We start from the raw sequence: 22,743 nt of genomic DNA, 5'->3' as shown, positions 1-22,743 counted from the left end.
ATCTACCGGTAGTTTGAGGTTTTGCCAAGGAAAACAGAAATACATTTCTGGCCTCAGTGAGCTGGGTGATGGTCCAAAATGCTTTCATTTCCCATCACATAAAATAGAGGAGACATTGTGTAAAGAAATATACACTATAATTATGCTTAATGAGCTAGTTATAACTTCCTCTTTTGTTGACATTAGATTTATTAAAAAAATTGCCTGCTCATATTATTAGGATAAAACGGAGAGAAAGGGGAGGGTCACTAAATTAGGAAAGAAAAATAGTGGAGCAATAATATGGTGAATAAAGAGAGCTTATTGGGTTGATCATCCAAGAGTTCAACAGCAACGTCTGGTGTCATTCTCCCTAGGCATTATGTGGGATCCGAAATAAGAGGGAAAGAGTTGAGCCAGATGCACTGTGACTGTAGGGACACTTCTTCATTTACCCAGCAGTTAGAAACATTCTACACATTAAAAAGATGGAGATAGATTACTGAGGTTCAGCTGTCAGGGTATGCACAAACCGCTTGAGCACTGGTTTGGTGCCACAGGGAGGGGAAGCTTTCAGAAAGGAGAGCAGGTCCTTAGCTGCTCCCCACCGCCCCATGCAGCTTCCTCCTGGGGCAGTGCTCATCCCAAGTACCCCTGCATGGGGCCAGCTCCACGCATGCGTGGGTGCCCTTTGCATTGTCAGCAACACCAGGACTCTGCATGGGGCAGCAGAGAGCAGGTAAGGACCTGCTCTCCGTTTTTTAAAGCTCCGGATCCCCTGCCTGCATCCAAACTGGTTTGGCACAAACCAACCAGTGCTTGAACCTCAGTTTGTGCACACCCTTATTCAGCTGTGTCACTTCAGATGGTTTCTAAAAAGAACTGATGACTACCTTTCTGGTTAATGGAAGAAAGGGATGGTTCTTCTTGGAAAGCAAGAACTGGCCAGCAGGTGGTGCTGAAAAAATTGCACAGGGACGCTATTAGGGGCCGGAACAGAGCATAGATTAGGGCCGGGGAAGGCTGTGGGAGTTTGTGAATGGTGAGTACACTTGCACTTGGAGCTTGCACCAAGCTTCTCATGTTGCACAACCTATTGCCATCTGGAAGGAGCCATAGACTGCTTTTCCACAAGGAAAGGAGAGATTCTTATTTACATATAGGCCACATTCACATGTAATGGGCACCCCCACCCTGCACATTGCAGATGTTAAAAATTCCAGCTTCGGAGACTGCAGAAAGGAGGGGGGGGGGACTTGCTGTATAGGCTTCTTTCTGGCATGAAGGACAGCCAATCACAGCTGGAGCGAGGGAGGAGCTTCCTCCTTCAACTCTGGTTGCAGCTTGCTGTAACTCCAATTCTGCTTCAATGCAAACCTCAGGTAGGAGCAGCAAAACTCACTACAACCTAAGGGTTCAAATTGGCGTTTGGGAAGGGAAACCTCTGATGGAGGTTTTCTGATGGAACCATGGTTGCATGCATTCGGACGTACAAGAAATTCAACCTCAGGCTCCTTCACCTCCGGTTTCCCATCACATGCAAATGTGACCATTGTCTGTGACATTAGCTTGCAAAACTCCATAATCTCTAGTGTTGAGGAAAGGTACCATTTTATGGTAACTTCATTATAATTTCAAGTCTGTTTTTCTGATTTTTAGCAGTTGAGATAACTTCAGTCTTGTCATACTGAACAATACTGTCAAAAAGTGAACTTGTCATTTCAATCTCTTCCTATAATTATATTCTGACAATTCAAGACAGCTGGAGTTTCATTAACTTTGCCTTTTCCCTTCTGAAAAAGGGAGAGCCTCCCCCTAAGCAGATAGTGGCAAAGAAAGCCCATTCCCTATGAATAGGTCTTCATATGGTGCACACAATCTTTTCAATGGTGCTTTGGTTCAGGAAATCAAAGCACCAGCTATTTGAGTGGTGGGTGGCTAATAAGAGAGCATCTTAAGATAAGAGAGCCAGCGTGGTGTAGTGGTTAGAGTGCTGGACTAGGACCGGGGAGACCCGAGTTCAAATCCCCATTCAGCCATGAAACTAGCTGGGTGACTCTGGGCCAGTCACTTCTCTCTCAGCCTAACCTACTTCACAGGGTTGTTGTGAAAGAGAAACTCAAGTATGTAGTACACCACTCTGGGCTCCTTGGAGGAAGAGCGGGATATAAATGTAATAATAATAATAATAATAAAGTTCCTTTTCTCCTGTGTTAGATACCTGAGCAGCATCTACTGAGCAGATGGATACATTTATCAGAATATTGTCTCTCCCCAACATATATCAGCAGAAAGTAGTCTCTCTGCTGATATATATATATCAGTCTCTCCCCTACATATATCAAGCCCACTCCCTTGACTTGAGGGCAGCTAGCGCGGTTGGTGTGGAAGCAGAGTGCTAATGGGGAGCAAGGATGAGGCTGCAGCCTCTTTAGACTGATCCTCCTGCCCTCTGCCTCAGCATGGAGAAAAACTGGATTAGATGCAGAACGATGCTTCTCTCCAAAACTTCTTGCTGTAGAAATGAAATCTGGAGAACTGATCCAGTTATTAGCTGTAAACTTTCTGGCTAAGCTTACTATCCACCAGGTGTGAGACTTTTTGATAGACAGAGAATCGACTAGGAAATTAAAGATTCCTGACCCCTTGGCAGCAAGCCCTGGTATTAGTAGAATACACTTATCTCCTAATCCTCTTCCATTTCTGACTTTCTGTGAGAGTCATTGGTAGCAAATTAAATGCTGATGTGTTTTGTAAGTCGACGCTTTGTTTTGTATAACCGGAGGTACTTGCGCCTGAGATTTATTGTTCTGGACAGTGTGCTCCCTCTTTCTGCACTTCACCAGCCTGCTGTGGCCTCCTCCTCCCTACTTTCCTTAAATAACCTAGAATTAATTCACACACTCATTTGATAGTAGCAAGATGTGGATTCCTGTGAGAGTTGGACGTTGAATCTGCAGCAAAGCTGTCATCTAAGCACTCTACATCTCAAAATGCTAGGTTCACATTTGGAAAGCCAACTGCACTGAGGTGAATGATTCCCAGAAGTCATTTGCACAATCAAAAACTGTGATCTGCCCAGGTTTGCTCCCAACTTTTGGTTGCGTAGAAGCAAAGTCGGAGGAAAACCTGGGTAGAAGTGATTGTGTGGAAGCAAGGTAGCAAGGCCCCTTCGCCCCCTTGCCTGCACATTAAAGGTAAAAGGAAGCCTTTACCCCCCCCCCATTTACTGGGAATGCCCTTTATTTGTAAAGGGGAATCCTTGCCATATTCCCCTTTACAAGTATACCCCCTAAGCTGGCCCACGAGCCAGTTCTTTGAACTGGGGGTCAGTCCAGTTCAAACTTGGACTGGCACCCCCCTTGGGGGAGCTGATCCAGTTCAAACCCGGACTGCTCGAACCGGGGTGACTCAGAGCTAGTCAGCTTGCATATCCCCATGGACTACTAATTCCCATCATTTCAAGTCACAATGGCCTTTCTTCACCAAAGGGCCCGCATTTGAGAATATAGTGACACTACAAGGATCATAGCTATAGTCAGTAAGTCCCTTGAAGTTGTCCCATTTTTTCTATTATGGGAAAGGATTTGAGAAAGCTAAGTGCCTCTACAGACCTGGATTTCATATAGTTACTTTCCCTTGACAACAAATCCACTCATTTTTAAAACTATGAGGCTCTCCACATGAGCAGTGTGGAGAGCCGCATGTGTCTGACCCGCTCTCCCCACATATGAGTATTCAGCACGCCCTGGGTGGCCAGATTGGCTGCCCACACAATTACCAGCTCCGTCATAGAACTGGTAGGGGCAGTGGGGATCAGGGGCCTCCTGGCCCCCGGAAGTCCCAGAATGCCCTGCGTGAACATGCAGGGCATTCTGGGGAGCCTCCTGATGCCAGTAGGCTCTTTGTAGCCTCCCAGTTGAGAGGGTACTTGTGAGTTGCCGTGGCGTGGAGCTGCATTGCGGCATCTCACCATTGAAAAAACAGGGTTAGCGGAGCACTCGCTCCGCTAACCTCATTTAAGGGTGGGCTACTTTGGCAGCCTAGCCGCCGTTGAACCACTGGGCTCGCCTGTGAGCCCAGTGGTTCTCATGATGGGGGGAAAACGGGCTGGGCTCCCTTAGCCTGGATTCCCCCCATCGTGAGAATAGCCTCTATATTTTGCAGTACTTTTGAATGTGCACTGGTACTGCAGGACGGATCCTAGGGAAGAAGCCAGTTTGGATGTCTCTGCTCTTTTCTACCTCAGCCCTCTTCACTGTCCTCCCAGCAAATCTCCTGACGCGCTCGCGCGCTCTCTCTCTCTCACACACACCTTGATGGCATTATAACTGCTAGAAACCTGGAACCACCTAAATTACATTCCACATGGGAAGCTGTTTGTGTCAATGTCTTCCCATGTATGTAGGGTGATATGATCCACAACACCAGGGTTTCCCTCTTCTGAGATGTGACTGTGTGTGTTGGCTTGACTACAGTGATTGCATGTAGAGCTGCTTCACACAAGGAAAGCCGCACATGTGTGGACTCTGCCCATGAGCAGAGGCCGTCTGAGCCCTGGGAGCCGTGCAGCCAGGAGGAAATGCTGGCTTGCTAGGGGTGGGACAAGGAGGAGCGCACCAGAACAGGTGAAGGGTCTCTGTGTGTCTGTACCTCTGTGTGTGTGCACACCTGTGTGTGTGTTTGTGTGTGTGTGCACGTGCCTGTCTGTCTTTGTGTGTGAGTTTGCACCTGTCTCTGTGTGCATGCATGCCTGTCTGCCTGTGAGTGCATGTGTGCCTGTCTCTGTGTGTGTGTGTGTGTGTGTGTGTGCACGCATGTGCCTGTCTGTGTGTGCCTTTGGCTGTGTGTAGTGGTGTGTGAACTAGTTGAACTTGAACCCCAATTTGAGTCAACTGACCTGATTCGATCTGATCTGAGTTTGAACACGACTGGCCCCCAAAATGGGGGTGCTGGTCTGAGTTTGAATTGGATCGGCTCCTGTTAAAAGAGGACCAGTCTGAACCAGTTCAGGAAAATGCTTATAAATGGGAATCTGTTGAGGATTCCCCTTTATTCTATTCTATTTATTTATCTATTAAAAATTTATTGCACACCGCCTCCTCCAAAGACTCTAGGTTTTTGGATTACTGATATTACCATGGCATTCCCTACAACTAATGTCCAGATGTTCTCTACACGATCAGGACCTCTGCACATTATCATAAAGTCCCCCACACAATCAGGACTTGCCCACCTTTCCCCACGTAGTCAGCATAAAGTCTGAATAAGGCTTTTGTTAAACATAGGTCCAGATGTTTCTCCACACTTCTTCTGAGGTGGTCATGTTGCATATTGCGTCCAGTGACAGCCAACACATCCACATTACAGCTTGCTCTTTGGATTATTTGGCAAATAGCAGCAGTTTCACCATATTTAGGATCCCTTTTTGCAAAACAATCCTGCCAAAAGTGCAGTGGCGTATCGGGGGGAAACGGCGCCCAGGGCAAGCACCCTGAAATGGCACCCCCCCACCGCCCACATACCTGGGCTGGCGGTGGTGCCGGCGCCCCCCAGGCAGCAGATCGCCAGCGGTGGCGGCAATTCGGTGGCGGCGTGCGATGGTGATGTGGTGGGCTGCGGCTGCGGTGGCAATGTGGCAGGCCGTGGCAGCGGCAATGTGGCAGGCTGCCCGCCGAGTGGCGGCAGTGGCTGGTGTGGTGGCCTGCGCAGAAGCGATGCCAGGCCAGAAGGCAGGCTCGGCGTCGCTGCCTGCACTCCGCGACGCCGCTCGGCCGCTACACTGAGGAGGCCATCCCATCGCCGCCAGGCCAGCCGCCGCCGCACTTGGCGCGGCGGGCGACCCACCGCCGCCGCCACTCGGTGGGCGACCCGCCGCCGAATTGCCGCCCGCATGCCCGCCGCCACACTCGGCAGGCAATCCAGGGGGGGCGGCGGGGGGGGGGAAGCCACTTTTTGGCACCCCCACGTGACCCGCTGGGGTGGCACCCGGGGCACTGCCCCCCCTGCCCCCTATAATTACGCCCCTGCAAAAGTGTTTGTGACGACAGATATTGAGAACTCTGGCTTGCCAGCTGGGAGAATGGGATTGGCCATAGGAAAAGAGGAAGCTGCCTTATACCGAGTCAGACCCTTGGTCCATCTCGCTCAGTATTACCTATGCTGACTGTCAGTGGCTCTCCAAAGTTTCAGGAGGAAACTGGCAGGAATCTTTCCCAGTCCCACCTGGAGATGCCAAGAAGTGAACCTGGGACCTTCTGCAGGGAGATGCTCTTTCACTGAGCTATAGCCCCATCCCCTCAGGGGAATGTCTTACAGCGCTCACTTGTAGTCTCCTATCCACATGCAACCAAAGGTGGACCCTGCTTAGCAAAGGAGACAATCCATGCTTGCTCCCACAGGACCAGCTCACCTCCCCATTAAGCCATTAACACACAGGAGGCTGTTTTCAAAGCCTATATTAAAATTTAGCACAGAATATTGCCCTCCTTAACAAAATGGTATGACTCAGTGAATTACTTTTCAGTGCTCAGGTTGGCAAGCTTCCCACTTTTCAGTAAATTGCTTTCTAATTACAGTACACCACAGCAACATGGGTCTCAGCAAAATGGGTCTCAGGAAGAATAAAAAGTAGCCAGTGTTAGGGTGCATATTGACACGAAGCAAATCAACAGTGCTGATTCTGGAACTACAGAAAACATTTGTCAGTTAGTGTGCTGTACTTCTCATTAATATGCCATGACAATAGTGTGAGACTATGCATTGGGTGGATAGTCTGCTACGGACTGGTTCGCGATGTGCGAACCAGTTCAACTTGAACCCCAGTTTGAGTCTAACCAGCCTGGCTCAACCAATCTGAGTCTGAACCAGAACATCCCAAAATGGGGATGCTGGTCTAAGTTCAAATAGGAGTGGCCCCAGTTCGAACAGAACTGGTCTGAACTGGTTTGGGCCAATGCGTGTAAAGGGGAATCCTCAGTGGATTCCCCTTTACAAACAAAAGGGGATTCTCAAAGAGCGGGGGTGGGGGACTTACCTTCCCACCAGTAGCTGGATGGTGGCGGCAGGGCCTTCTATATATCTCCTGCCCACCTCCCCAAGAGCAGTCCAGGTGGCCCGGTTCTCCTTAGTTTGCCACAGCAGACAACATGTTATGATTAAGAATTAAAATCGTACCTTCCTTGATGATCTAATAGCACTAGGAGTAACCTAAGGTATTGGGGCAACCTGATAGGTAACTATGGTTCTTCTGGTTCAGATGTTATTATTACGAATCCAATAAAGATGGATCATCTGGACTGAGAGAAGAGGGAAAGAAGAAGTGCAGAATCCATGGGCTGTAGCTGATTGTCAAAAGACTGTAACTGATTGTGAAAATGAGGAAGCATCGTCTTTACACAGCAGACATTGGCTGAGTGTTCACAACAGCAGTAACTGAAGCGATTCTCATGAGCAGCAGAAAGTGGGCCAAGGCAGAAACTAGGCCAGCATTGCCTAGCTAAGCTTTTTAGTTCAGCTGTTACCTGAGGTTAAGGGAGCGAGTGTTCCCTTAACCAAGGCTACCAGATTGTGTGTTAGCTGGGGCTATGTTTAGCCACCGTGGACACAGAGTTGGGTGTCTATAGTGCCCATTTCCTGGGGGAATCCCCCAATGCATCATCTGTGTCGCATGCTGCATTGTGGAATCTCCGGTGGCTGGGACACATTGTCTCAGCCTCCAGAGCTCTGCACTGCAGCATACAGTGCTGGTCATTTTGGAGTGCGGTCTATGCTCCCAGCAACAAAATAGTACTTGTCTGGGGGAAAGGTGAGTTTAGCTAGCCTTCCCCCCTGCCCTCCCTCTGCCCCACGCACTTGGTCGTGTGAACAACTTTAATGAGGTCATGCACACAATCAAAAACTTCTACCCAGGTGTGGGAGCTGTGCATGCTCCCAATTTTTGGCTCTGTGGAAGCAAGGTAGGCGGGAAACCTGGGTAGAAGTGATTGTGTTGAAGCAAGGTAGAAGGAAAAGCTATTCAGCTTTTCAGCAAGGTAGAAGGAAAAGCTATCCTAACTTGCTTCCACACAACTGAAAATCGGGAGCACACACAGCTCTCAAACCTGGGTAGAACACCATTTTTGATGATGTGAATGGCCTCAGAGTGGGTACGCCAAGAGTAGTTTGGAGGAGAGTTGGTCTGGGAGGAGAACTGGTCTTATGGTAATTAGCATGACTTGTCCCCTTTTCTAAGCAGGGTCCACCCTGGTTGCACATGAATGAGAGATTACATGTGTGAGCACTGTAAGATATTCCCCTTAGGGGATGGAGCCACTCTGGGAAGAGCATCTGCATGCTTGCATGCAAATGGTTCCAAGTTCCCTCTTTGGCATCTCCAAGATAGGGCTGAGAGAGATTCCTACCTGCTATCTTGGAGAAGCTGCTGCCAGTTTGTGTAGATAATATTGAGCAAGATGGACCAATGGTCTGACTTGGTATATGGCAGCTTCCTATGTTCCTATGAGGTTGCATTTTGTGCAGCTTTCATGTTGGCGATAGTAGGTGGCTTTCTAGAGTGAAAAAGTGGGTGGAGTACTGAGCTGCATGCTAAAACAAATGATCTGCAAAGGCTAGCTTTGGAGACTATTTTTGGAAGAATAAGGTAGGCAGTTCCCATCTGTGCCTTCAAAAAGGGAACTGGGATAAGTTTTAGAAAGAGAAGACAGTATTAAAGCATATACTGTATATAGGAATTAGGGATGTGCACAAATTGATTTTTTAAAAATTCTATTTGTGCCCCAAACAAATCACCTCTGATTTGTTTTGTATCCAAATCTACCCCCTCCAAATCACCCCAGATTCTATTTGTATTTACTTTGGTACAATTCAGATTTGGACCAATTTGGACCACTTAACAAGGTCCTAGGGGCACCAAATTTGGGTTGCAGGTCGGTCCCCATGGGTGCCACTTACCACCCACATTTCAAGGCAGTGGGACACTTGGTTGATTTTTAATGAATTTATTTAGTTTTTAATGATTTTGAACATTTCCACCATAGGAAACAATGGGGATTCGAACTTGCCACATCCTAACCCTAACATGGATCCCAAGCTTTCATTTTAAAAAATAAAAATAAAATAAAAAGCTCAGCTCTAGCCCTTGTAGAAGTGGAGTTATGGAGCAAAAAGTGCAGTCATTTTTCTAGTGTTTGGATTCTTTGTGTATAATAGCTTTTCCTCATAATGAATCCCTATGAGGATTCATTCATTTTGACTATCATTGGACAGTGCCAACTATCAACTGTCATGTGTCAACTACACCCCCCCCCCACGCACACACACACAATGAGGTACTCAGTTTATTTTAAAGGTATTTTTGAAGTGTTTAGATACTTTGGTGTCTTCATTACACACCTTCATTTCTTCTGTTCATTTTGACCCCACTGCTTTGCAGGTGGGGGTGAGGAATTTGTGGCATCCCATGTTCCAACTACCCGCCAACCCACAAGCCACTGGGTACTCAGTTTATGTTTTGGGAATTTTTGAGGTGTTTAGACTCTTTGGTGTGTAATGAATCCTCATAGGGATTCATTATGAGGAAAGGTTATTAGACACCAAAGAGCCTAAACAGTTGAAAATATTTCGAGAACATAAACTGCGTAGTACCCCACTGCCTTGAGGGTGGGTGTGGGGTATAGTTGGCACATGGCAGTTGACAGTTGGTACTGTCGAAAAGACAGTCAAAATGAATAGATGAAATGAAGGTGTGTAATGAATCTTCATAGGGATTCATTGAGGGAAAGTTATTATACACCAAATAATCCAAACACTTGAAAAATAGTGTTTTTCAAACAAAAACAAAAACAAAAAGTGTTTGGTTTTCTTTAAAAACACACACCAAAAACACATTTTGCTCCATAACTCCACTTCTACAAGGGCTAGAGCTTAGAGGTTTTTGGTTTTGTTTTTTAAATGAAAGCTGAGAATTTGGGGGAATTAATAGGAGGGATCCGAATCTCGAATCGATTCAAATTGAATCATGCGCGATTTGATTTGTACCTGAATCTAGCCAATGGACCACAGAAGTGATTTGTTTTGTCTCCAAATCATCTGAATCAGCTAGATTCAGATACTAATAGATTTGTACCCGAATCAATTTGCACATCCCTAATAGGAATATGTGTGAAGATGGCAATGTTGAAGTTGAGTATACTTTGAAGTTGAGTATATCTGTCTCGTCAGTTGTTTGGGAAGGCTGTTATTCTCTTTTTTTCTACATTGGGAGTACAAAAGAAGACTTTTCAGGAAGCCTTTTTAAATCTCAAAGGATTTTTGACATCTATTTGAGTTTGCAGCATTGGGATTTTTCTTTTGGTCTGCCCCAGTTTGATCAGATGTTTGCTGACCTACATAATGTTCAAAATAACCCAAACAGCTCTTTGTAATTCATGAAGCAAATTCTTGACTGAGAGAAGGAAGAATGAATTGAACACCACAACATCCAGTGAATCCATTCTTATGCGGGGGGACTCATCCAGTAACATAGTTCTGTATGTACCACTTGTTTGCACCAGCTCTGAACTTCTTCCTCTCCCTTTATTTTGACTCAAGCCTGTTCTTCCTTAGAATGTTACCATATATTGCACAGGGAGAGAATGGATTTAATGGTCAAAAGCATCATCTTTTAAATTTTTTAAACTCCCTTGTGTTCTGCTCTTTCCAGACTCTTTATTCATCTTTGTTAGATAAATTGAGTTCCCTGCAATTTACTACTGTGTACAGGGAAGTTTTACATTTGAGAAGATTTTTTAAAAGCAAAGTCTTGTTTCTCTGCCCAGGCTTTACAGATCTAAGGCTGCTTTTCTGTAACAATTCATGATTGCCCTGATTTTTGTGTATGCCATGATTCACCTTGTCCTCCCTATTGAACAGTATACTATACATTATTAAAGAAACTCTGCCCTCCTTTTAGAGGAGACTTCACATCCATGATGCTTGTGTAGTTATCAAAACAGCACAAATAATAGAAATTTGTCTCGGAATTGCGCCCCCCCCCCCATTAGAATTTCATTGTAAATCGAATAAGACATTGAAAAATTATTTGCTATGCAAGTACAATTCCTAAATCTTTCCTCCTCCACCATTACCATGATCATCAACACCATCTGCACAACATGTTATGTGCATAGTGCTACACACACACACACCAGAATATATATAAAGATATGTCTGTCCATCTATATAATTTGCAATAATGTTCAAAGTTAAATCAGTCTTATTATTCCCATACTGACAATGGCTTTTCCATAGGCTACAATAGTAGTGATATTGCCATAACATCAATAGTGATATTGTGGCAGCACAGAGATTTGAACCTGAGATTAGTTGGCTCATGCTCTTCATCTCTGTAATAGCTCCCCATATATATTCTTGAAATGGCCTGGTGGGGAGGCAGGCTGCCTCCCTGCACATAATCAAATTAAGTTTTAAGGCTCTGCTGCTTGAACGGCTGTTGAGCAGCAAATGGTGCATGGTGTTTTGAGGGATCCCCCCTCAGTTGAGCACTCTTGCCACCCGGTTCTGTGTGTGCTGAGCCTGCCTGCAGTCCATGCCCACACACAACTGAGTGCCTGAGTAGAAGGGTGCACACCCTTCTACCTAGATAATTGCCCGAGGTTCTTCTGTGAAACAGCCTCAATCCTGGCGCTTCACATGAGCAGTCCTACCCCGGTAGAGCTGCACAAGTCCAGGCAGGGCTGCTGGTGTGAATATCCTTGACATCTCTGAAATGAGGTTACATTATGCTGGCAAGCTTAGTAATAGGAATGTGCATATGTTTTCAGAATGAACAGGAAGGGACCCATATGGGATCCATTCAGATTGATTTCCATTAATTCCTAAATGGACATGCTGGAGAGAGAATGCTGCAAATAGGGCTCACTTTTTTCCAGAAACAAATTCACTTCTGCGCTCTCTCATTCTCTCTCTCTTGCTCTCTTACACACACACACACACACACACACACACACACACACACACACACACACAATTTTACAAGTACTTTTACAACTTGTTTACACTATCACTTGTGCTACTGGTGGCAGAAGCCCAACTGTGGTCTTTAAAAACAAAACAAAACAACAACAACCAAAGAACATATGCCCCAGGATGGAGCAGTGTCCTGGGTTTATTATTACTTTTTAAAAGCTGCTGACCGGAGGTGGCTGCAACATGCAACTCCTGCCACCTACTTGTAAAAGTAAAATCAAAATATATACAAAAATGGATAGGAGCCAACAAACCAGGTCCCTGAAAACCAGGTCCCCAGAGAAGTGCTTGCATTCCTTCTTATATCCAAGAGCCTCTTCACCTTTAAGTTCTTTTCCCATCTTAATTGTTTTAACTCCTAAGGTGCATCAAAACAGCATCTGGCATTTCAGATGATTTTCTATTTCCGAAAATAGACTAAGTTTTTTAGTGGGCTTTTGAAGATTTTCAGTAGCGTTATATATGTTTTCCCACGCTAGCTGCTGTGGCATGATGAAGCAAGTGTGTTTTGTGTCACTAGGTGCTGACATTATTTTATGTTTATCAAAGCAATGGTGATAAAGGAAAGTGATAGAGGCAGTAGAAATAGCCACAGTCCAATAGAACAAGGCATAAGATACAAATATAAGCCCTATTCAGATATGTATAAGCAGGGTTTTGGAGCATGAATAGAGAGGCAATTCAGATGAATATTTATTTTTTATTTTATTTTAAAATTTATTTTTACATTTATATCCTGCTCTTCTTCCAAGGAGCCCAGAGCGGTGTACTAAATACTTAGGTTTCTCCTCACAACAACCCTGTGAAGTAGGTTAGGCTGAGAGAGAAGTGACTGGCCCAGAGTCACCCAGCTAGTCTCATGGCTGAATGGGGATTTGAACTCGGGTCTCCCCGGTCCTAGTCCAGCACTCTAACCACTACACCGTGCTGGCTCCATCCCCTTCACATGATTAATATCCCCCTCACATGATTAAGGGAAGAATATCGCCCTCACATGATTAAGGGATGCCCCAACAGCATGTTGGGATGTATTTCAGTGACATCAGCACAATCCTGTCCTGATCATGTGTTGCAGCTGGCATTTTGTTCAAACCAGTCCTTTGTGTGAAATGACTGCACATGTGTTCATGTAAAAAGAACTACTCAACCAGGGATAGACTGGGACTTCTGTTGGTGCACTGATCACCTCGCTGCCTAACAGAGTCCCTAACTGAGCTGACGAACTTGGTCTCGGGCTCAATGTTGGAGTCTCCCAGACTTATGGTGGTGGGGGACTAAAATGTTCACTTTGGGACCAATTTATCTGGGGCAGCTCAGGAGTTCATAATGGTCATGATGACTATGGGCCTATCCCAAGTGGTCTCAGGACTGATGCGTATTGCTGGTCATACACATGAACTGGTCTTTAACTCTGATCAGGGTGGTGTTCTGTGGGTGGGGACTCCTGTGATTTCCCCATTGTCATGGATGGACTACCATCTGGCTAAGGTTGAACTCATGACCATGGTCTATCCAGGAAGGTTACTGGATCAAATAGGATCCCAAGAAGCCTTGGAGGGATTTAGTGTTGGCTCTGCTGGTGATCCTGTTGATGCCCTGGTGGAGAATTGGAACAGCAAACTCACTGGGGGAGTAGACATGATTGCTCCTAAGAGTCCTCTCCAACCTGCTTCAAAACTGGCCCCTTGGTATATGGAAGAATTACAGAGGCTGAAGCGACAAGGTAGATGACTAGAGTGCAAGTGGAGAAAGACTCAACTCGAATCTGACATATTACAACATAGAGCACATTTGAAGAGCTATGCTCAGGCAATATGTATGGCAAAGAAGTGATTCTTTTCTGTCTGTATTGCATTCACAAGCTCATTTCCAGAGGAGTTGTTCAGGGTTGTGAGAGGGTTAGTCTATGCCCCTCCTTCCTTGAATCAGAATTTGGAACCATCAGTTGCCCACTGTGATGTTTTGTGTGTGGATAAAGTCTCTCATATTCAGACTTAGACCTCACAGTTACTTCAGTGTCTGATGCAGAGGTGTCCAGCAACTCCTCTTATGTGGTTAGGTTGGAACCTTTCAGTTTGTGACTCCTGAGGATGTGGACAAGCTGCTTGGAATGTTGTGGCCTACCACCCATTCTCTTGACCCTTGTCTGACATGGCTTATACTAGCAGGCAGGGGGGTTGTTATAGAAGGCCTGACAGATATAAATGTTTCTCTGAGGGAGGGCAGGATGCCTCCTTAAGGCTGCAGTCCAGTTCGGGCCTCTGCGCATGTGCGCACGGAAGCCATTAAAGTGACAGAGGCCATTTGTGTCACCACAATCCACCTCACTGGATTCCCCTTTACAAGTAGACTCCTCCAGCTGGCTCGCAGGCTGGCTTGGCCCAGCTCAGTGCCCGGACTGGACCAGCCCTGGCTCAATCGAGCCTGAACCATCTGGGGCAGCTTGAATCCGGTCCGGATTCGAGCCAAACCAGGAAAACCGGTTCTGTACACATCCCTAGTTGGACAATTGTGATCTTCAGTTCTGGATGGGGTCACACTTCCCCTGAAGGAACAGATATGCAGCCTGGGAGTATTTCTGTATCCAAAATTCTTCCTGGTGTCTTAGTTTGAGGTGGTGGCCAGATGTTCTTTCTATCCACTTTGGCTGATACGCTAGCTGTGTCCATTTCTTTTTCAGAACAGTGGTACATCTCCTGGTAACCTCCAGACTTGACTACTGCAATGCACTCTATGTGGGGCTGCCTTTGTACATGGTCCGGAAACTGCAGTTGGTACAGAATGCGGTAGCCAGGTTGGTTTCTGGGTCCTCTCGGAGAGAACATATTACTCCTGTACTAAAAGAACTAAACAGGCTACCAATAAATTTCCGAGCAAAATACAAGGTGCTGCTTATCACCTATAAAGCCTTAAAACAGTGTAGGCCCTGGGTATTTAAGAGAACGTCTTCTTTGCCATGAGGCCCACCACCCATTGAGATAATCCAGAGAGATTCATCTGCAGTTGCCACCAGCTCCTCTTGTTGCTACAAAGGGATGGACCTTCTCTGTTGCTGCCCCAAAACTCTGGGATGTGCTCCCTGCTGAAACAAGAGCCTCTCCATCTCTGACAACTTTTTAAAAGTCTTTAAAGATTTTTATTCACCCAAGCTTTTTAATTTGAATTGTGGTTTTGAATTGTGTTAAGGTTTTCATTGTTGTCTTAATGTGTTTTATGTTGTTGTAAACCACCCAGAGATGGAAGTTTGGGATGGTCTACAAATTTCATTTGTTTTTTTGGAGGCAAAACTCCAGTCTGACAAAAACTACAGAGTGGAGTTTGGCGAAGGAAACCGCAGGTCCTTATTCGCCCTGAACTTTGGTTTGCCAAATTTGGATGTACGGAAACTGGAGATGAAGGGACCTCTGGTTTCCCGGTACATCTGAACTCGACCCTTGACTTAAGAGGCCCAAAAGTTTCATCTGACCTCAGTGATTCTGGACAATATGTACACATTCCGAAATTTTTCAGTGTTGTAATGTAACAAACCACTTACATCAGTTTACTCACACTTAAGCTGCTTTTCATTTCATTTTATTTCAGTAAGTGGGGCTTAAGAGGTGGCATGCTTTATTAAGGGTAAGTAATGCATGTGCCACACCTCAGAACTGGGTGCATTCTGCATTCCTCAAGTCTTTTGGACATCTCCTGATATAAACAGTATTTCAAATGGAAATAAAAGTTGAATATACTCAACTGCCCATAGAGAGCTACCTTATGAGAAATCATGGATGTGTGAATTGAATGTCTATCAACATTTACTTGCTCATGTCCATCGCGCTGCAAAACTTGTGAAGAGGTGTTGCCATGTGCAAAACTGTTCTTGCAGATCTAGCCAGTAAGCAAGTTGCCTGCTGAGATCTAGGAAGGAGCTATTCACTGAATGAAGGAATGTGACTGCATGATGCCAGAAGACAGAGGCATGAAATGTAACTGTATGGCAGGGCAATCTAAGCTTGGTGGAGATGGAGCTGCCTTTGTGCAGGTTTATAGTCAGGCTAGGAGAGCAAAGAAGAAGGCAAAGTTGAATGAGGAGTTCTTGACAACCCTGTCAGAAATCAGCAAGAGATGCTACATATGTCATCCAGCATCAAGCAGGGCATTTCAATAAATGCAACAGTTCTCTTAAAATAGACTTTCTGATGACATCTGATAATTTATTTTTGAGAAATATGAACACTGGGTCACTGTAACAGATAATTAGAGTGCAAATATAGAGCCAGAACTTATTGTGGTTTAAATGTAAATAAAAATGCTAAAACATCTTCTGTTTTACTATTTTTCTGATTAACTATTCTCTGAAATGTAATAGCTTTTCTTTTCACTGATGATATTTTACTATTTGTATTCATCACTATTTTCTAATCTAGCCATTTCAAGACGAGGATACTGTCAAAGACATATGAAAAGGCCTGTTTCGGAGGTTCTGACACGTGCTTTAGTTTTAAGGAGCTAGATCACCATAAGGAACCTGGGCAGATATTTGTTGGTTGGATAACAACACTAGTGGCTTTAATTATCTTTGATGTTTTTCAAAATCAACTGAAAAGGCCCTGCTGACTTTTGATAAAAAAATATATATTTTTGGGAAATGTCTTATATATGCTGCACTCATGATAATCCGAGAGGCCTCATCAGATAATCTGAACATTTGCAAGTTATTCCAATGGAGTTAATTATGGGAGAAGATACATGCTGGATTAGAGGACTAGAATTTTTAGACTAGTGCCAGCCTTGCCAATGTGATTGGTACAGATTCTCTACTGAGCTGACACCAGGGGGGCACACTCAGCACTGTTGATCTACAGTCAAGGATGACAGGCTGCTCCCCACCCCTCCATAACTGTGGTTAAATACTCTGCTAATAGCTATTTCCTCAGCCTGTTTCTGAACTGGGGACCTACAGGGATAATGGGTCTCCTTTGGTATAAAACAGCAGGCCGTAAGGTCATACAATCCAAGAAGGGGTCATGCCCAGAACTCCTACTCCTGCTTCCATCAAGAAGCTGAAGGTGAGGGTGGGCCATCCTGGCTGGCAGCTCATCCTCTTAGTTCCTCTTCTCTTCTATCTTCACCTGCACAATAGGTGATTCACAGAAGGGATGGAACAGCTCCATCAACAGCTTTTAGGTGATGGCTTAAAGGCCATCCCAAAGCAGTTGCTCAAAGCAAATCTGGGTGCCTCATGTCTGATACCATCATCAGCTTCTCCTCCTCTATCTACTTATTTGGTGAAGGTAATTATGAAAAATTAGTCTACATGGCCTACTTTTAGGCCATGCTTCCCACCTCAAAACTTCCAACAGTATCTGTTCCAGACATTTAAATAAGAGGGCATTCATAGTGTTAACTGAGCATGAAATATTAAGTGTACAACATGTTTCTTAGAGGTAATGTTGGCTGTTTCTACCTCCTGTTATGTGAAGTATCAGCCTTTTCTTTAATACCTAGAGTCAGTTAACAAAGGCAAACCTCCCATTTGCTTTTTCCAAGCAGCCCCTTCCATGAATGACATTACATAAAAATAATTCTCATTGTGAACCAGACTATATATGGAAACAGTCTGTAACAATTTCCACAATCATGCCCCCTGTTGTTCTGGAAATAGCTGTGGGCTGTGTCCATATACAGCCCAGTTCACACGGAGATTGTGCCATGTGTTAGCAGAAGGAGGCTTGCTTTTAATGTGAGCAGCATGGGCTCCTTCTTCCTGTTATGTGCCCTGGACCCTGCCAATAATAGCCACAAAGCCTAGATTGTGCATGGACATTTATGCAAACTAACACAACATGCTCCAGTTCTGGAATTGGGTTGATAGCAGAATTTAGAGCACTAAAGTATTTCCACATTGGTGAAACAATTGTTTCTTCCTCACCTGCAATCCTGTATCAGGCATTTAGATAATAATCTTAGTCACTTCAAAATATGACTGTTCTTATCAAGATATTCTAGAGTTGGTTTTTTTTAAAAAAAATGTATATACATCTGACCCAGCACCCTGGCTAAGGAAATGTGGGTTACTGATCTCCTCGTACAGATAGCTACCAATTATTAATGCACTGCATTCTTTATAGCTCAAGATTATCATCATTTTTGTACAGAGCATTGATAAGTCTTGCTGAACTCTTGTATAATGTAAGAATGCAGTCACAAGGCTTCCTACTGAAATGCCCTCTCCTTTCATTTTTGGGTGGAGCCCGTGTGTTTCCCTTCTGAGGAATCAATACCACCTCCCTGGAAAATCTTCAGATTTCCTTTTCTCAGGATGTTATGTCATATTCACAGGTAAAAAACCCACTGTGGCACAGGTACAAGACTTTATGATATTGTTTCCCAAAGCAACCCTTACCCTCTCCTTCAGTTTTTAAATCACGCTGTCATTTTGGGGATTGATTTTTACATTTTGTAGCTATATCATATATAGTTTTATGATGTATCTGTAGGAAGTCTGGAGACCTGAGTAATAATACCCCTCCCCTCCCCAACACACCAAAAAAGGAATTGTAATATGCATTGTGTTTAAAAGAGAGGCATGAGGAGCTAGGATTTCAAATGGGAGGTTCTGAGTTTTTTCTCTTTAGATCATGTCAAATTCACCCCTTCGGAAATGGGACTGAAAACTGCAAAGTTTTCACTATTGGTTTGCAGGATGTATGAAATCAAATACAATTGTGCTTTTAAAATCTTGATGCTTTCTCTTATTCTTGGATCATTTCCCATTTGCATTTACAGGCAGCTCTTATTGTCCAGATGTTACATCGTAATAGTCTTCCAAGCCACGAGTTCCATTGGACCTGTCCGTGCAAGGCATTGCTGGCAGGTATTTGTACCCTGCCATATCTAAGTTTTAAGCTCAGCAGCTTGAAATGTTCTCAAACCTGACTTGAAGTGGAGAATTTTATTTTCTAAAAGTAAGATTCTGTCATGCTTTAACTGTTTACCCAAATTTTAAAATGAAACCATACCATAGGAGGTTTGGTTTGTTGACTGGCATTTTCTAATCCTCCAGACACTGCCATCTTCATTTCAGTGGGTCTGGTGCCGGAGTACCATGTCCTAGATTTCACAGTTTATGAATAAGTTGCATTATGCAATGAATATTGCAGATGTCTTTGCCATGTGATGATGATAAGGTGGGTGAAACTAGATCTGATAGGTAAGTGACTGATCTAGGATATAGATAATTTCAAGTTTGACAGGTATGGGGAGAAAAGACTTGGTAATTTTCACCCATTCTAACTTGTTCTGGGTGTTTATTTGGGCTGTTCCTTTATTAAAAGAAAAACAATGATGCCACATATAAATAAAAGATCATGGGCTAGCCTAAACCTAACTTTATTTGGGTCACAATATAAAATGATTGTGATGTTCTTAAAATGTCTTTCTCTTACACAGTCACACAACTCTTGATTGACTCTAAATGGCCACTGATGAAAGAAAACTTCAGTAGGACTCTTCAAGACACATTTACTCCCTAAAGGAATGCATTTATATTAGATATAGCAAACTGCAGGCACCTCCCAGCAAAGTCAAACGCTTGCAAAACTGTTTAAGATGCACACCCAGTAGTAAGTAACTATATGTGATTCTTATCTGCCCTTGTTTATTGAAGCCCCTGCCTTTGCCAAGCATTCATGTCCCCACACTCTGTGCTTTCACATTAGTGTGAAGCCAAATATAGCAGTGAAAAATCTTATGTCATGGTGAACTTTTTGTAAAAGGCACTTGAACAAAGAAGGGCTGGTGTGACAGAAGTAGGAAGAATCTAGGGCACAGCTGACCTACTTTTTATCCATATTCAGACCCAGCCAAATCTCTTCAGAGGATCAAATAACTTGATTCGAGTCTCATAGAAGATAACTTCTCCCCTCCTTATGATACTAGACAAAACATTACTTTTTAATGGTTCTGCAAAAAATCAAACCTTCTCTGACAGGTGTGAAAGTAGTTTTGCTCTCCCACATGTATACATTCCCCATTTGCTGATTTAATCTAGGTATTGGAAATAGAAGTACTACAATGTCACTTGAAAAGTCTCAGCACAATTTCGGGCTCAGCTGGAGATGGCAATCCCCTGTAAACTCATGAACCAGAGTTTTTGTTTGAAATTGTTCCAGATGGAATACATTTAAACTTAAAGAGAGCTACTGCATAAATCCTGTTAAAATAGCTGGGTAACTTGGGGAGAAATCAGCCAGCAATGTAATTAAATGACTTCATTAAACTTTACAATGAAAAGCAGCCTTAAAATGTCCTGCTAATAAAGGCAGTAATTGGGGGGGGGGGAATCCTTACCCCTTCCACAGGGATCCTGGGATTGGAAGTCAGTCTGTATTGACTGAGTTGTACAGTTCTTGGATCTCCCTTGACCCTTCTGATGGAGGCAGGAGATGAGAGGACCCCAGATCGTTGGAGTGATCCAAACTTCATCATACTGGGCCCAAATCTGATGCCATCCAATAAGCGGATCAAAAGTGAGTTGGCTGGAAGCTCTTCAATACTGCAGCGGACCAGTGTTCGGCATTCAGGACATCTCAACTCCTTGTGCAATTTCAAGATTCTCTGGAGGCAAGGTTTGCAGAAGGTGTGCTGGCATGGGAGCACTTTTGCTGAGACATCCAGCTTCTCCAGGCACACTGGACACTCTAACATGTCAAATAAAGCTAAATCATCCATGTTTTTCTTTCAGTGAAAAACTCCAATCTCAAGTACAGCCAGAAAAGTCCGCATGACGTTGACCAGAACAAACGGGTTGTTCAAGAACTTCCCATGAAGTTCACTTGTAATTTTAAATTCTGAAAACCACCATCCTATGTGAAGAAAAGAAGGCGGGGGGATTACCCAACTGTACTACTGCATTACTATGAAATAGATGCCTCCTATATTTCAGAGGAATGCTTCATGAACCAATTTGTATGGCATATACTTTTGCTTCATAACTCAAGTTTGGCATGAGTCATTTGTGAATAAGTACCCATAAGCAGAATTATATCCAACTTGTGGACAACTTCTGTCAGTCAGGAGGAACCCAAGTTCCATTCAGTGGTGCAGATAAGTATTGGTCAAAACAAGAAAACTTCACTAACTCCACTCAAAGCATGATGATTCCATCAGACAATGCATTATTTCAAAATATTGAAAGGGGATCTTTCTTTCTTGCAACACGGTCCATCTTAAAATAATGGAATTCAAATAATAATTGTGAAAGTAGTGCAATGATCACACCACAGAACAACAGAAGGTGTTCTGGTAAAAAAACACATGAATGAATATACTCCACCCTCCTCTCCCCTATTTTAAGCAGGCCAGTACTTACACACGGTCTCTCAGAACCACCCAATGTTTCATGTTATTTTAAAAGACATTTCTTAGTTTCCTCTGCTTTCTCACAGGCAAGCCACTTTGAGAGCAAACATTACTTTGGCATACCTGGAAATAAAACAGCCTTGCTTGAATTTCAGCAGAGTGGCAGTTTTGTATCCGACCTTGTCTTAGCTGACTCGATAATCCCCGAACAACCTGAGAAATCATTATTCCTCCCACAGCATAAAAGTAACTCAACCTGCTTAGCACCTTTCACCAACTATTGCACCACGTTAAAATGAAACAGATACTTAATTCCACATTCAAGTCATGGCCTGCGAAAAGCAGGAAACAAAGGTGTATGTGTGTGAGCCTGAATAAAATTTACCCTGATCGAGGGTTCAACAGTAGCTAACTCTGAGACACGAGTGCCTTTGCCTTGAAAATCCAGCTTTATTGTATTTTAAATCATTACCCTAAGGTTTCATACTGATGAGGAAGGGTCATCAGTTCTAGGAGCTAAACCTTCTTCTTGAGTGAGGCTTCTCTCTGAAAAAGGATGCTGTGAAAACAAGAAACTGAAGCAGGTTACTAATTTCTCTGAGTACTACTGACCTTGTGTTTGTGACCCCTTTAAAACGAGTTCAGCTCACGAGATAACAGCTCCTGATCTTGCCTTTCCCTTTCTCTCGCTCTCCACATTGCAGCCGCATTGAAAACTTTAACTAGGTGCATTACTCACTTAGCTCAACTTAACACATGCTGCCTTGTTAACTCATGTGTTGCCAGGCTGCTACTCCCACGCATGTTTCAGACAAGGGAGAACAGTTAGGTCTGATTATGAACCAGAAGGTGTATTAAAAAAAAAAACAAAAAACACACACACACACACACCCCAAAAACTTTACTTGAGTGATTCTGGCTTTGTACCAGGGTAAATTATATTAATAATTTGGCTCAGCTACTCTTTTTCAAGAAGCTGATCCTGTTTTTAGGAACAGAGGGGGAGGAGTGTAAAAGGAGTATAGAAAACAAAAACCAAGTGAGTCTGCGCACAAAGGAAAGAAAACACCAACTGGAATGAGGAATGCAGTTTTAGAAGATTAAGAAGGTAAAATGAAACTTGAGCTGTCATGCACGTCTGCTATGAAGAGTGTAGTTACAAAGAATTCAGTCATCTAGCTGCAAAAATGCCACTCTTTGTCAGGGCGGGGATCAAAACAAGAGCAAGAACTCTTTATAAAGGCTCCATTTGCTCTGGTAAAACAAGAAGAAATCACATTATAGATCCTACCACTGGTTTCAATGTTATGTGATGCCTGTTGGATGGATAATTTGGATGCACTCTCTTCCTAATAAGAATTACTCTTGAAAAATATTGATAGCATTTGAAAT

The 22,743-nt window shown here is 43.9% G+C and overlaps 2 protein-coding genes across 4 annotated transcripts in view; one reads left to right on the top strand and one right to left on the bottom strand.

The window, feature by feature from the left end:
• The window catches only part of SH3RF2 (SH3 domain containing ring finger 2), a 120,712-nt gene extending 98,515 nt beyond the window's left edge, over positions 1 to 22,197 (bottom strand). Inside the window, exons 1-2 of one of the 3 annotated variants that reach the window (XM_053303004.1) lie at positions 21,964 to 22,197; positions 20,341 to 20,855 (exon numbers count right to left, since the gene is read on the bottom strand). In XM_053303004.1, coding sequence (XP_053158979.1) covers positions 20,341 to 20,721 — 381 coding nt within the window. In that variant the 5' untranslated portion in view covers positions 20,722 to 20,855; positions 21,964 to 22,197. The other 2 variants (XM_053303005.1, XM_053303006.1) reach the window with 2 other exon arrangements.
• Positions 22,198 to 22,409: 212 nt separating this feature from the next.
• The window catches only part of GRXCR2 (glutaredoxin and cysteine rich domain containing 2), a 30,331-nt gene continuing 29,997 nt past the window's right edge, over positions 22,410 to 22,743 (top strand). The window contains exon 1 of the transcript XR_008316853.1: positions 22,410 to 22,459. The gene's annotated coding sequence lies outside the window, so the exon portion shown is untranslated. The remainder of the gene's footprint in view (positions 22,460 to 22,743) is intronic.

This window comes from Hemicordylus capensis, chromosome 2 (assembly GCF_027244095.1).
Source record: "Hemicordylus capensis ecotype Gifberg chromosome 2, rHemCap1.1.pri, whole genome shotgun sequence".
NCBI classification, from domain to species: domain Eukaryota; kingdom Metazoa; phylum Chordata; class Lepidosauria; order Squamata; family Cordylidae; genus Hemicordylus; species Hemicordylus capensis.
Note: the sequence above shows the minus strand (reverse complement) of the source record. Positions and strands in the feature narration are given on the sequence as shown.